We start from the raw sequence: 14,988 nt of genomic DNA on the forward strand, positions 1-14,988 counted from the left end.
ATTCTTCAGTTGTCAGCATATGTCTGAGGAGAGAAGCAGGTCATGTGATATGTAGGTTGCATTTAGAATTGTTTGGCAATGTTAGGAATAAGTCCGTGTTCCTGGCATTATTACTCTTCCTACATGGTTTATTTCAGGGCAGCCTTGTGCAATGCAGCAGTATGTGCTTCAAAGAAGTGTATTACCACACGTACAATGAGAACCAAGGTCATTCAGGAAATAGCACACAGAGAAGATGGAGACTGGAATGTTAGTAGAAAACTTACAACTTTGAGCAAACAGAAAAGAGCAGTGCAGTAATGCAGTTTGCCCTATAGCAAATTGTAGAATCCTTGTTACAGAGTGCTGTGTGATGATCTATATATAGAAATACTTTTCGTGCAGATTCTGTGGAGTGTTTTATATCTCCAGCAGTCAGTGTGGTCCTTTGTTTGCTGCATGTTTCTCTCTAAAAGTTTGGTTTGCTCTTAAAAAAAAGAGCAGTTGTAGTATATGGAAATAGTTAGTTTTAGTACAAAAGGTGAGGGTACAAGTGAATGAAACAAAGAATACTAATGGTGAGGTGAGGAGGAGGGATTTCCTAGTTGACAAATACAGTTTGTCAAAACTCCATGTTTGGGAGTGACCTGTGAATAGCTTTCGTGTGTCACAGTGCAGAACAAATCTTGTTTTGGACTGGTTTTAGTAATTGTTTGATTGTAATACAGACTTCCTGTGTCTTGCAACTGAGTTCCAATGCAGTACACTGTTGTAAGAAATTGCAGATTCAATTGAGAGATGACACCAGAATCTTGTCCAGCTGCTGTCACTGAAGGTTCTGATCAGCTAAATGTGCAAAAGCAGCCAAACTAGGAAACAGCAGCATAAACTTGTACCAGTACCCATGGGGGCCTACAAGAGTGGTAGACCAGGTTGGATGGGGCTTTGAGCAGCCTGGTCTAGTGGAAGATGTCCCTGCCCATGGCAGGGGGCTTGGAACTACATGATCTTTAAGGTCCCTTCCAATCCAAACCATTCTATGATTTCTTGAAACTGTTACCATTTTCTTTTTAACCAGAGAAGTTTTCTGTAATGTGTTTCTTGAATGCATGTTGATCATGTACTGCATAGTAGAAAACTCCCGAGCAACATTTAGATGTGAGTGAAACCTGAAGTAACTGGAATCTAATCTCAGTTTGTAATTTTAGAAAAACAAAAAATCAATTCCCCCAGGGCCTCTACTTCAATTTGAAATAATACATGATTTGAAAATAAGCACAAAGATTGTGTCTTTCATTTAATTTGGAACTTGTTTGTGGAACTGACAGAAAAAGAGCAAACCAGTTCTTTCTGGGCTTCTGAGTATTTATTCTTTCCTTTCTGGAAAGGTAAGGCAGCTAATATGAGTGCCAACTTGGTATACTTGGTGTACAGTTTGGTAGTGGATCAAGTCAGCAGTCCATCATTCAAGTATAAAGATAAATAACCATTGCACATTTGTCCTTCTTATGAATCAGTTTCACAGAACCCTGAAGAAATACAGGGCTGCTTGTGTGTAGTTTGCATGACTACACAGTTCAAACGATAATATGGATTTTGATAAGCCTGTAGTGATGGCAGCAGTCCTAGAAAGAGCTAATGACAGTCCCTGAATTACCTTGTGTAGTAGTATTTTCAGACTGTGTATGGAATTGGAGTCACTGTTCAGTTGGAAAGTATTAGCCACCCAGCACATAAATTTGGGAAAATAACACCTCAAAAATGGATTTTTTCCCATTGTTATCTCTGTGAAGTCCTCGTCATAGAATTGCAAAGGCAGACTCAGACTTGGAGAAATGCATATTTAACACTTAAAAGCAAGAGCAAGTAGTGATGTTAGTGTTAAGTAGAGTCTATTAATGTTAAAGATCTCTCATCAGCAGTGAATTGAGTTAATATAGTATTGAAAAAGAATGACTTCAGCTAACCTGTCAGGGACTTGAATTTATTAAATTTATTGATCTAACCCCCCAAAGAATTTCCTATAGTAAAGCATGAGCAGTTCTGCTCATTGCTCACTGGTACATGATTTGGGACCCATTAAAAAGAAACGTATAAAATGTTATAACTATGAAGTTTCTTACATTAGGAAACCAGGCTTAACCTTAACAGTTACATTTGAATAAGATTTTTTAGCTTTAATTCCTTCTTAAAGCCATATATTGTATAGTAATGGGCACTCAAGTTTAAAGTAACTCGCATAACTCCAAGAGGAGTTGGGTGGCTTTGGAGAATTAATCAGATGCAAAAATTTCACAGTAATATACTTCATTTTTAGGGTTGATTCAGGTTGTTTTCTTTCAAGTGAGGAAGAGTCACATCCCCAAAGCTGATTCTTATTTTTCTTTTTTTACCACCGTCTGTGAACATTTTACAGCATGTGAAGTTGCCAATTGTAATGTAAATATTTTTTGCTGTTCAAAACTTCATATTATCTGGCTGTAAATAAATGGATACAGTCTTCATGTCTGTATCCTTCCAGAGAGATACAATATCATTACAAATAATGTACTCAGAATTGATTTTATGCTTGTTACAAGAGCTGCTTGTGTGATGAGAATGCCTTCTGACAAACTGACATGTTTTGATAACTGCTGAGGTAGTTGTACAGATTTTTTTAATTAAGCAAGAATTGCAATTGGTGTGTTCTACAGAAGGTTAATCCCAATATCAAAGTTTAAATGTTAGTTTAGGCATTACTAAACATGACCAATCTCTTCTCTCCTGCATTTTCTGAAGTGTGATGTGAGTTGGATGCTGAGGCTGGGCAGCTGTATTATGGGAATGTAAAGTAACTCGTTGCCTGGCAGCTCACAGAAAACATATCTAAATATTTGTTTCTGTGGATCTTTAAAGGAATGAGCTAACAAGCAGCTCTCTGTATATTTTCTTTTACATTTTAATGTCTCTATTATGTGAGAAATGCTTAATTCTTTTAGAATATTAAAACAAGGACTTACTACTTTAGTAATCTTTTGTTTTTTCTTGGACACTGAGTGGTTGACAACTATCAACACCAAGCCAGCCATTGATAATCACTTGTTCCTATATGTAGGATTATTTACTCATTCATACAAAAGTTTATTTGGTTAATCCAATATTAATTATGAAAAGTTGGCATCTGTATTTTGAGACCTTAAGAAATAATTACTGTAATTATTCCTTCATATTTTAACAAGATTTATGTAGCTGTATTAAAGGAACTAGTGAATCATGAGTTATTCCATATCTTAAAACTTATACACCATGCCGTATTTTTCTGAAGGTTTTTATATTTGCTTTCATGCTTCCTTCATGTGTTCAAATGTGTATATGATATAGCTGTGTATCTATCTGTATATATGTGTAACTTTGCATGGCAGTGTTAAAACTCTGGGCTTGTAGCATTTTTCCTTTAAGCCAAGGAACACTTGACATATGTATTAATTAAATTTGATTGCAGTCCTTTAAGTGTCTCAAAGTTAGAAATAGGTAAAGATGGCTTTGTTGAGTAAAATAAAGCATATTATTAAAATCCATGGCAGAGCAGAGCGAGAAACCTGTTATAGGAAGAGTACACATAGGGAGGAAAGAATGCGCGGCAAGTCATTGATACTCAGTGTGTCAGTCAGATAAAAAAAAAGCTTAACTGCTGTTTTGTGCCATATGTCTATTGAATTTGATGGGATTTGACTGTGGGCTGAAAGTTAAGTTTTTACCTGTTTTACTGATGGATCTAAGCTTTGTGTGCTCACGTTGGAGTTTGGCTTTGTATGTGTCAGGAGCTTTACAAAATCCTTGTGCTTGACCAAATTATATTATGTGTTTATGTAGCTACTACAGTGCTTTAAAAAAAGATAGCTGTGACTACAGCCACGTTTTTCAAAGGTGATGATGAGGTGTTAATAGTAAATGAAATTATTTTACAGGATACTAAATTTTGCCAGTGTGTAAATCTTCTTTTAATGCCTTGCAGCCGAGTGTGCCGTCTTTGCTGCCCTCTAGTGTTCTTTTTACATGCCAAACTTAGGGCGAGAGATTTTAAAGGCAAATTACTGCCATATTTCCTTCTCGTTTAGTTTTTTCTTTTTCTGTCTTTATCCCTTTTTTCCTATCAGTGTTCAAAATGCAACAGAAAAATCCATTAATCTTTGTCACCTTGGCTCGTTCACTTCTATCATGATGTAGACTTGGGTATGATGTGCAAGGCCAATTTCTCTGAGAAAACTTCTTGTGTGATGATGAGATCTTTTATTTTACAAATATATTGTGGAGTCTTGAGTGTGGTTTCTGCTGAAGTCTTTCTGAATTTTATATTCTGATAATCAAATCTCTATGATTGCAATTTTGTGCTTCAAAGGTTGGTTTTCTTAATTATAACATTTTTGGTAAATAGGAATATCCAGAGAGTTAGTCCTATAGAGTTGCAGGATACTGGGAGTGCTTTACTTGTGCTTTGCATTATGATGTTGTTCAGAGTTTCTGTAGTTTCTTGTAATTTTTGTAACATTTCAAGAGATTTTAGAGTTCTTGTTCATGCGTGCCTTCTGTGGCTGTATAGTGGTGTAATGGAAACCCTCCCATATACAAGCTTGGTGCTTATTACTTGTACACAGGAGAACAGCAGGCAGTTTAATTCCAGAGTTAGCTGTTTTTATTGTTTGATTCTTGGATCTGTTTTCATAAACAGTGTGAGAACACCACATTTCATTTCTAATACCTTATTTTTTTTTCCTGGTTAAAATTGAGATTGTTTGTTTTTATTTAATCAGGGAGTTTACCTTTCTTTAACAACAGATCAGAAGTTCTACTTCAATATTTATGAACTGTAAAGCATGAGTCAGAATTTGTATGAAGGAATCACTTTCATCTCTCGTATAAATATGCACTTCCATAACTTGGATCCACTGGATATTTTTATAAAGCTACTTTTTCAGATCCAGTATAATCTATTGCCATATTAGCTAAATATCATATTTGTTAGAAATACTGGAAGGACATTTATGGGAAAAGTCTGTGCTAACCCACAAAATTAATTATTCTGGAACATGCCCAGGACACAAAAAAGTTTTATATTGTTCTGTCTCTGTACATCGTTCCTGAACTAGGGAAAACACCATTCATCAAAATTGTTCTGTTCTTCCCTTCAGTTGTTCTAATAGAACAACTGTTCTGTTAGTACTGAGGAGACCTTTTGTGATCCTTAGTCTTCTAGGTACTAAGAGATAACTGTTCTCTATGCTGAGAGACAAGAGTGAGGTGAAGGCTTTTGACACTCTTAGACTGGAAAACAAATGCTATTCTTTGAAACAAGTCCAGATACCTGATTTGACTGAAGAAATAAAAGATCAATTTTTTTTAATGAATCAGAAGTTATGAAAATGGTCACTTAGGACTGCATTTCATACCTGTTCATATTGTTAGCCATTGCTTTTTTCCCCAGTTATTTCTAAAATGAAACTTTTGAGCTTCAGGAAAATGTTTGCTTAATTTCTGATTTCAGTTTAGATAGGCTTAGGACCGTATGCACTACAAATGGATATTAATTTTAGTCAAGCAGATCTGCAAATCGAGTGTCGCTATGCCTTAAACTCAGAGATTTGCCTACCTGTGTGTTAGAGATGCCACATTTGTAGTGCTTAATAGGAGAAACAGCAGTATGTAGTGAGTCAGTTTTGCATTGTATTGCACTCCTGAAAGAAGCACTTGGAAACAGTAGCTTAAGTGTTCCGGCACTTTTAAAATGCAACCCAAAACCGCTTTATTTTCTGAGTACCCTTTTTAGAAGGAGAAAAATATAATTCACAGAAAACACGGGTTAACAAGAACATTTGGTGCGGGGAAGTAAAGAAAATTAAAGTTACCACCAGGAGGAGCAGTACCAAAATATTCTTTTTAACTGGTACAGTTGGCAAGTGCTGTAGCTGTAAGCTAACTGTATCTTTGGGGATATCGTAATTTTTTTTAAGGATAGGGTACTAAATAGAATGCAACTAAAAAAACCCAGAAAGAATGCAAATGAAGAACTTCAAGATTTTAACAAATTATAGTCTGGAAAATTATGAGTCTTTTGATGTTTGGAATTTTAATCACAGATGTAGGTCTGTATCCTGGTTTCATTATGGTATGCTGTTAGCCAGATTGTCTGAATCAAAATTAAATCTACTTTTGTGTCTTCTAGTTGAGACGTAATAGAATAAATTTCAGGAGCTGGTGTATTGGTATTACTACTCACTACAATTCACTGTGTCTGCTTAGATCAACCCTTAGTGAAACAGGTTGTCCTGCAATGGAGCTGCTTGTGTTTATGTGCCTATACGAGAGGCAAGTTGTCTGCCGTGTCAGGGAATAAGGAGAAAGGAAAAGAAGGAGTTCAGTGAGAAATAGAAAGTGCCAGACCTTGCAGGCATTTGAGTCTTGGGTTTGATTTTTCTGTCTCCCCCAGCCCATGCCCTTATAAATCTCTTCATAGTTAAAAATTTAAAATCTATAAAACAACACAAAGATTTAGGAAAAAGGGGAATTTTTCTTTTCCAACCTAAACAATTTTATGAATCTATGTTGCAACAAGCATGTTGTTTGTAATGGGCAAATTAGAAAACCCCACAGTGTTATCCAATAGTCTTTCAAGCTGTGTAGCGAAAATATTTTGCTAATCAGGGATAGAGTTCATTTGAAAAGGAACTCGAAGTTTTGAGACAATAGAGGAAATGCATGCATATATGGTTATAAAACTGGGGAAAGTAGCATTTGTATTTAAAATTTAACAATTTGACATAGAATAATTTTGACATAGAGTAACAGTGATGTGTGTTATTTCTTACGTGTAATCAACAAAGGAGAATGTCTAAATTTTTTTTTCCTTGAGTAATAGATGTTACTCATATATAGCAATAGTCACAGTCCATCACGTTACTCCTGAAATGCTGTGATGTGTGTATAAAATCTGATTTTGGAAAGCAGTGGGATTTTCCCTTAGTGTTTTCAAAACACATGAATTTTATGTATCATTAACTGGCTTGTTGTTAGTTCTGTTTCACGTGCCTGGGCCCATTACTGTTACCAATTCAAGATGCTACCATGTGTCTTCATGGTATTATCTACCCACCCACTTAGTGGGTAAGTATGTGTTGGACAGGTATTTTTATACATAGTATTAATAAGTTATTTACTCACTTTTGTAATAGAGATTTTAAAAGGGAACGGAATACTTGAAGTAAGTCTAGTTGATTTTCTGTTTCTGAGGAGGACTTCAGAAACTCAGAGGATTGTTTAATCGCTAAATTGAACAAGATCCTGTATCTGGCCACTGTGTGTAATGTCAGATGCTGGGCATGATACTTACTTAAGGGTGGTCAGCACAAATCCTTATGACAGGCCCTTGTAAAACAACCAAATAGCTTTCTGTAAATTGTGGTACTGATTTTTGGAACCCAGAGAGGTAAAATGGGTCATGAAAATCACAGAGATACTTAGAACTGGATGCTGATGCAAAGTGGGTGTGTGGGCCACATTATGCTCACCCTGTCATGCATCTGGGAGGAAGAAGAAAGTTTTTATTTTTCCTTTTTGTGGAACTTTTTTTTTTTTTGTTATTTCCTTTAAAGCTTTAAACCTGAAAGTCTAGCAGTACAACTAGGTCACCTAAAGATATAAAACTAATCAATAAGGATCTAAGTGATTGCATGTTAACTTCTTCATTTTAAATGATCTTCTGCATTCTGGCAAACGTTTCTCCGTAGGATGAAGATGAGTTGGACTCTCACACTATGGTAAAGACCAACTCAGAGAGTGCTGGTACCATGAGAGCCACAAGTACGATGAGTGAAGGCGCCCAGACAATGATTGAACACAACAGCACTATGTTAGAATCAGACCTGGGGACCATGGTAATAAATAGCGATGATGATGAAGAGGAAGATGGGACCATGAAACGTATGTTGTCAATTTGCTTTCTTCTAATAATGTCATATGTTTTCTCATGCTGCACAACAATATTGTATCCTCAGTGGCTTTTAAGTGTAAAGTTCCGTGGTTAAAACAGCGGGAGAGGTGTATTTGTGTTTCTAAGCACTCTCTATAGTTTACCCCTTTCTCTGGAGGACTATCAAATTGGCCTTCTGTGAATTGTCCCTTTTACTGTTTGTGTCTTGCTTTTTGTCTCTGATCCCCCATTTGGACCAGTTCCTTGGAGCTAAACTGAAGTGATGTGATTGAGAGGCTGCTGTTTCAATGCCAGTGGTCCTGGGAACACATCGTGACTCTCCATGGGGTCAGCAATCAGTAATATATCTTGCTGCAAAATGGTTTTGTAAGTCATGATCAATTAGCAAATTTGTATTTTATAAGCAAGTTATTATTCAGACATTCGTTGGAATGTAGTTTAATAATCCTTGGTTTAAGTCAATGATCAAAAGATTGTTGAAACCTAGGTAAAAAGTTCTAATTGACTTGGTGGCCTGTGAGGGAGTACGTAACAGAATAAAAAAAATTGTAAATGTTTTTATGTATAAAATTATAACTTATACTGAAATATTCATAAATACTTATGTACTGATGTGGTCATTATTTGGTTGAGGACTACTGCAGATTGAGGCCCACTGAATTTAATAGAATTATTTGCTTGAATGGGCAGCATCAATAGATGAATCTAACTCAGGCTGTAGCTGCCTGAATTTATGAGGCACAATGTAATGTTTAACTCCAGGCTATTGTCTGGGGGGGGTGGGGAGTTGTGTTTGTGTGTGTAATATAGTAAGGTAATGCCTCAAGAGTGAAAATCAGTGCCAAATAAAGAACTTTGTAGAATGTCTTATAGCAAACATAAAGCTGCATTTGTGTTTGCATATAGACACCTGATTTGTGCAAAATTAGTTGGAAGTGCAAAGCAGGATTTTATTTTGTTTTAGTGTACAGCAAGTTTGAAAGAAAAAGAGGTTTTGTTGATTTTGTTTGTTTAGGTTTTATGTGGTTTTGTTTTGGTTTTTCTTTTGTTTTTCCTTAGTGTTCTCAGCAATAAGATAGCACACATGCCTCTTGATTAGTAATTAGTTTAAGTATGATGATTCACCTAATGAAAAGACTCAGTATGTGCTTTAGTTTGTTTTCATGCTGAAACAGAATATTTGCCTGTTAGACCGTTTTAATACAAGTGATCTCAAACCCATCAGTTTCAACAAGCTGAGGGAAAGATGAGTGATTAAAAAAAAGAAAGGGAAAGATAGTACCAACAAATTTGGAGTAAAGTAATTCTTAGGGTGGAAGTATCATGAATTAAGGTTTAGTACAGTTTCTGTGGTGCTTGATAAATCACTTCAGGCTTCATAAGTAAGTTCTATATAAGTAGGGTACCAAATTGCACTACACTATCCGTGTAGTAGTTATATATGCTGAGAGAAAATACCTGTCACTGTGCCAAACAGATCAAAAAAGTGTCATTAGTTTTGCACCGCAGTCTCTTATCTGTGTCCTATTTGTCTGCTATGTTGCTGGAGACATTGCTTTTAAACTACACTGTTATTTTCAATTCTGAATTGATTCCAGTTATAATCTGTAGCTAGAAAGGGAATTACCTTTTTACACCTTGACGTTTGGCCAGTATATTTCTTAATCCCATTCTCCTTTCTTGTCAAACAAGAATATATAATTTTTGGGACAGCGGGTTTTCTTCCCCTCCCTCTTCTCCCATAGATGACTGTCTAGAGCCCCATAACTCCAGCAAAGCAAAGCCAGCAAACTGGAAGTAGCCTAATGGGAAGCGATGGTTTCATCATTCAACTGTCAGGCAGCAAGTTTGGTTTCAGCACTTACTTGCTAGAATTTCTTGTATTTTGCATTAGGCACCTCTTATTTGCATTTTTTACATTAAAAACTAGAAATAATTCAGGAACAGGACCTTCACATCTCTCAGCTAAAAATAAATATAAGTCATGTCCACCGTAGCTGGTCCTTTGGTTCTGTGATTGTCATGCTGTTGGCTGAAACAGGAGGAGTAACAGGGGTCCTAAATAAATGTTAGTAGGAAGGGACATAAAAATCCTTGTTGTCCCTGAGAGGCAGGCTTTGTGCTTCTTTGTACTCGACTTTGGAGATTGTTTGCTGTTTCCAGTGTACCTTTATAGGCAAAGTAGGCACTTTCTAGATATTTGTGTGATTTGATTATAATAAATCAGAACAAGTAGCTTGAAAGTGCTCTTTGATACTTCTGAATAATAGAACATTGCAAGCAAGAATCTTGGAGAAATAAACTTAGTAAACTAGGGAAGAGGGATTTCATTTCCTTCCTAGAGACACAAAATATTTGTGACAAACTTTTTATTTAATTGCTGTTGTGTTTAGTTTCATGTTTTGTTTCCTTCTGCCTTTTGTTTCCCCGCTCAAGGACAAAATAAGAAACAATAATATGTTTTTATTTATAAGTACCCATGCTTAGAGGCCTCTGGGAGCCATGACAGAAAATAACTAAAACCATATTTTTTTCACAAACGGGGAATTGTGCCCAGATAAAATTGGGATTTGGAACAAAAAGAGGCCTATCATCCTACCCCAACATACATTATACAATCTACCAATAAAAAACATTTATACCATCTTACTCAGTATACCCTGTGCATGCTCTGAACAGAGACTATGGTGTGTACCTGGAAGAAGGGAAGAAAATGCAGAACACAGAGAGATGGAAGGATAGAACTTAACTTTAGGAGGTTTAATGTAGAGTAAAGAAAGAGTGAGAATGATGGAAATATTACTTTTTTTGTTCATTTGCCTGGGTTGTACTTATTTTTGTGTAGAAGCTTTTTCATGTCAGTGCAGAGACCAGTGTTCAGACCAGCTTTCCCACATTCCCTTTGTGGTTTTTTGGCAAGGCTTAGTGTTAGGGCTTTCTGGTGCACCAAGAATACTTCCGATTGTTCTCTTTTCTCCTTTTCAGTAGCATTTCCCCTGCTTCTCTTTTCTCCCCTGTTAAATTTATATTTGCCATCTACTTGGGCTGGAAAGCAAGTTGTCTCTTAGTGCCATTTGGATTTATTCTGGGTTTCTAAATGTTGCTTCAGATTTGGTGAAGCTTCTAGATAGTTCATGGCTGGTAATAAATGTGTTAAAAGATGAGAACAGTGAACTAAATGAGGTGGCATTTGACAGGTAGAGTGTAGAAAAGGGCTCAGGTTTTTGTTTTGTTACTTTTTGGCCTGTAAGATGTGAATATTTTAGGTTTAGTCAGCATAATTCTCAAACACGTTTTCCTTCTTATCAAACAGAAGAATATAATCTTTGGGACAGCAGGTTTCTGTCCTCTCCCTCATCCTCCATAGGTGGCTGTCTTGAGCCCCATACCTCCAGCAGAGCAAAGCCAGCAAACTGGAGGTGGTCTGAGGAGAAGTGATGGTTTCATCATTCAGCTGTCAGGCAACAGGTTTGGTTCCAGCACTTATTTGGTGAACTTTCTTGTTTTACTGTATAATGATATTTTTGATTACAGTGGGATAGGTGCCATACTGTAGAACCTACATGTTGATAAGAAAAATTAATGGGTTGGTTTATTCATTATTTTTTAGTGATTTCAGCATCCAGTGTAAGGGATTATGTGATGCTGCAAGTCAGTCTCCTCTGTGATGTGAGGTGGATGCTTAGCTCTGGATTAATGCTTCAAAACTCTTAGAAAGGCCTAAGTCCTACAGCTCTTTTTACAACTGAAAAGCAAAAGCTAGTGATATGTGTTTTATGACAATGTAGGACCTAAGTCCAGTAGGAATTCAGCAAGGAAATTTAATTATGGGCTGGTTTTAATGGGGCTGTAGCCTGGACATTGATGTTTCACTGATGTAGTTTTGTTCAAGCGTTTTTACTGTGCCCACGGTAAGATGGTTTGCTTGATGCCATGTGGAGTGGTACTAGTGCTTTACTCCTCTATATGTATATAGAGAGAGATGATAGATGTTTACAAGCCTATTTCACTCCTCAAGCCCCCTCCTGTGATGGTAATAAAGTTGTTCATTTACACTACTACTGCTAGTAATATATTTTAAAAATGGGATTTTTTTTTAAAGTAATGATGTTAGCAGTTCTGCTTTAGAGCTGTTGCAAAATGCTAGTTTAACATGGATTTTCTTTGTTTTGCTGAAAGCAGAAATAAAATATAACTCATCTGGAATGGACTAATGGGTTTATAATAGTAATGTCATTGAACATTTTTTTCTTTTCTCCGGAAGCTGGAAAAATAGAACAAAAGTTATTAAACCACTTTTACAAGTCTTATTCTCAAGAAGCAAAGCAATGAAACTTTTCCTCATGAAAAATTGTTTAAACTTGAGTTCACAGTCCTTCAAAAAGTCTCTGAAGGCTTCAGCTGTTTGAGTGTGGATTTTCTGTTTAAACGGCAGTTGCAGTTGTTTCTGATAAATATGTATATTATAAAACAAACAAACAAAAGACTGAATGAAGCCTGATATTGAATGAAGACTTGGGTGTATAAGTCACTGTGATATGAAAACAGTGAACTCAGTAACCACTTTGTTACATAGTTCTCTGTCATCAAACATTTCTTTCCTTTGATAGATTCCCAGCTGCTATGGCCTAAGGAATTGGGGATCCAGTTTCTGCTGATGCTTCCTTGCAGTTCTGAGTAGGCTGACCTCTAATTCTCTGAGGTTATTGTCTAATAGGCATGTGTTAGCAGCAGAACTTGCCCGTTCATAAAATACAGTCACAATTTTCTGCTAAAAATTTGGCTGAAGGAGGTGGCTGTGGCAGCTTTTACATAGTAATTCACTGTTAGGTGCATTTGACTGGAGATTGAGGTCAAAATTCTAGGCTCCTGTCTCCCATTTCCCAGGAGAATTACTGCTCTGTTGTAGGCCACTTGTGTGGTGAGAGAGAAGTGGTAGGAATGTACAGAATATAAAGCCTGAGTAGTATATGATGTTGTATAAGCCATGGTAGCCTTTGTAGTAGGGATGAGAGTAGGTAGGTAGGTAGGTAGTAGGTCAGAGAAGGCTAAAAGCTGATTGCTATGCATCTTCTGACTCTAATAGTAACAAAGTAATATATTTTGGGGGAATAAAGATAGTGACAGAATGTTCACAGAAGCGCTTCACATAGGAGAGCCTGATCTCTAACTTGACTGAAGAGGCAGCAGCTGGAAATGTTCCTCAGTCGAGTGGTGGATGGAGATCCTCAGGATGGGGAAAGTTGTGGAAGCTCGTGGCTTTTGGCAAAGGGAAGAAAGCTTTCCTCTGTAGATATGCAGCTGCAAAAGAGGTCCAGTGCCCTGGTAGTAACAGAATGAGAGAAAGATTTAGAGATTTCCTGTAGGAAGTTGTAAAGCCCCCACTCCAAAATGCCAAACAAACAAAATATCACCACCTGTGCCCTCCCAGGTAATTGGAGTGGGAGACTCCCATCTGTAGGAGATGGACACCCTCGTCTGCTGACCTTACTTGCTAACTAGCAGCAGAACTTTTAAACTGGTTTAAAATCAATTTAATACTAATATAATACTTTCCTGTTGGAAATACATCACTGAAAAATCATTGACATCAACTGAATTTTATTAAAACATACATTAGAATGGCATGTATATTCCTCCTTATTTTGAAAGGTGTATTTCGAATTTATTTTAGTTTTTCGAATTTATTTTAGTTGTGATATGCTTTTGAAACAGTGTAGTAGAGTTGGTGTTGTGTTATGTTATGTTGTTGCCTCATTCATTTTACTGAGCATACTTTTTGGAAGAACCTTACTTATGTGACTATTTGGGGACATTGCTATTGCCTGTATTCCTATCGGGGGTATTGCTGAGGTACAGTAAGTATTTTCAGCATCCATGGCAGTCTCTGTGTTCCATGGCTTACCAGCAATTTCTGACTGCTGTTTTCTTATGATTTTCTCCCCAAAGCTGTCTTGAAGTCCTGCAGTAGGTGAGCGTAGGGATGATAAGAAGCAGATATTCTTAAACACTGAAACTTCGACAAACATTTTTAAACATGATCTTCTACAACTTCATCATGAGGGAAAGAGGAGGGGCAGGCACTGATCTCTTCTCTGTGGTGACCAGTGACAGAACCCAAGGGAATGGCCTGAAGTTGTGTCTGGGGAGGTTTAGGTTCAGTATTAGGAAAAGGTTCTTCACCCAGAGGGTGGTTGGGCACTGGAACAGGCTCCCCAGGGAAGTGGTCACAGCACCAAGCCTGACAGAGTACAAGAAGCGTTTGGACAACACTCTCAGGCACATGGTGTGACTCTTGGGGATGGTCCTGTGCAGGGCCAGGAGTTGGACTTGATGATCCTTGTGGGTCCCTTCCAACTCAGCATATTCTGTAATTCTGTGATAACTTGTTGAAAGTAAAGAATAATTAGAAGAACGGAAAAATCCAAATCCTCCTAGAACGGAGCAGGCTATTGCACAATAAAACAATAGGTTTTTAGTGCAAGTGCGGAGTGATACTGGGTGTGCTGCACATTTTTTGTGGCAAATAAGTAATTTTTTGTGTAAAAAGTAACTTACTGGATAGATGAGTGAATTAAGTGTCCTTAAAGGAATCTTTATGTATTGTACTTCTAATTTTATTTGCTCTTGAAAGACAGTTGAGAAAATGACATTACTCTGTTCATGAAAGTTAGAAAAAGTATTTTCAGACCAAAATGATCTTCTAATGACTTTATATTTTGCAAAGAGAAGTGCAGCCTGCTTCAGTTTGCTCTGCCATAAAGAACCTGAATTTTTATGAAGTAAATATAAAAGAGATAGGAACCTTTACACTTTAAAGTGGTGTCAACCTATCCCATTTCCCATGAAATGCTAACTAAATTTGTTAATGTTAGGTTAGCTAGAGATCTAAAAAGTGTCTCTTTTTTCATTTAATTAGTTATAAAAGTAAAATAAAGCCATACAAATAAATCTTTAAATAAATCCTTAATATTTTCTTTTACATTGGAGAAAAAGCCCCACACAAACCTTGAAATACCTCTGGTCCCATTGTTTTGCGGTCATAT

At 36.7% G+C, this 14,988-nt stretch overlaps 1 protein-coding gene across 1 annotated transcript in view; it reads left to right on the forward strand.

The window, feature by feature from the left end:
* STK3 (serine/threonine kinase 3) overlaps positions 1-14,988 on the forward strand; it is a 120,600-nt gene that overhangs the window by 58,313 nt on the left and 47,299 nt on the right. Inside the window, exon 10 of the mRNA XM_029959283.1 lies at positions 7,740-7,932. Within this exon, the coding sequence (XP_029815143.1) occupies positions 7,740-7,932 (193 nt within the window). The remainder of the gene's footprint in view (positions 1-7,739; positions 7,933-14,988) is intronic.

Source organism: Manacus vitellinus, unplaced genomic scaffold (genome assembly GCF_001715985.3).
Source record: "Manacus vitellinus isolate BGI_N305 unplaced genomic scaffold, ASM171598v3 scaffold_1_pilon, whole genome shotgun sequence".
In the NCBI taxonomy this organism is placed as follows: domain Eukaryota; kingdom Metazoa; phylum Chordata; class Aves; order Passeriformes; family Pipridae; genus Manacus; species Manacus vitellinus.